The following is a 345-nucleotide window of genomic DNA, read 5'->3' as shown; positions in this document are numbered from 1 at the left end:
AGACATGGGAGCCGCCGCCAAGCTGGCCTTCGCCGTGTTCCTCATCTCCTGCTCGTCAGGTAAGAGCCGCAGACTCCATGTCCTGGAGGACACCTCGCGTCCTGTCCATCCTCCGCTTCACACATGACTGGCTCTGATTTATTTGCATTATCATCATGTATATTCTGCATTTTTTTATTGCTGGCCTCATTGACGGTCCCTGTTCGTCCCTGGATTTTTGTTCCCTGTACATATTGTGGTCGCAGGATTTCTGTGAATGTGTAAATCTCTGATGATCTGTCACCTCTGTCCTTTCCAGGGCCGGTCTCTTATTGATAAGATTTGTCCCGTGTCACAGGGTTTCTA

The 345-nt window shown here is 49.6% G+C and overlaps 1 protein-coding gene across 1 annotated transcript in view; it reads left to right on the top strand.

Moving 5' to 3' along the window:
* ACVR2A (activin A receptor type 2A) overlaps positions 1-345 on the top strand; it is a 78,521-nt gene that overhangs the window by 10,580 nt on the left and 67,596 nt on the right. The window contains exon 3 of the mRNA XM_018566774.1: positions 3-59. Within this exon, the coding sequence (XP_018422276.1) occupies positions 3-59 (57 nt within the window). The remainder of the gene's footprint in view (positions 1-2; positions 60-345) is intronic.

This window comes from Nanorana parkeri, unplaced genomic scaffold (assembly GCF_000935625.1).
Source record: "Nanorana parkeri isolate BGI_ZX_2015 unplaced genomic scaffold, ASM93562v1 scaffold974, whole genome shotgun sequence".
NCBI lineage: Eukaryota > Metazoa > Chordata > Amphibia > Anura > Dicroglossidae > Nanorana > Nanorana parkeri.
The sequence above is the reverse complement of the archived record's forward strand: the minus strand, read 5'-3'. Positions and strand labels throughout refer to the sequence as shown.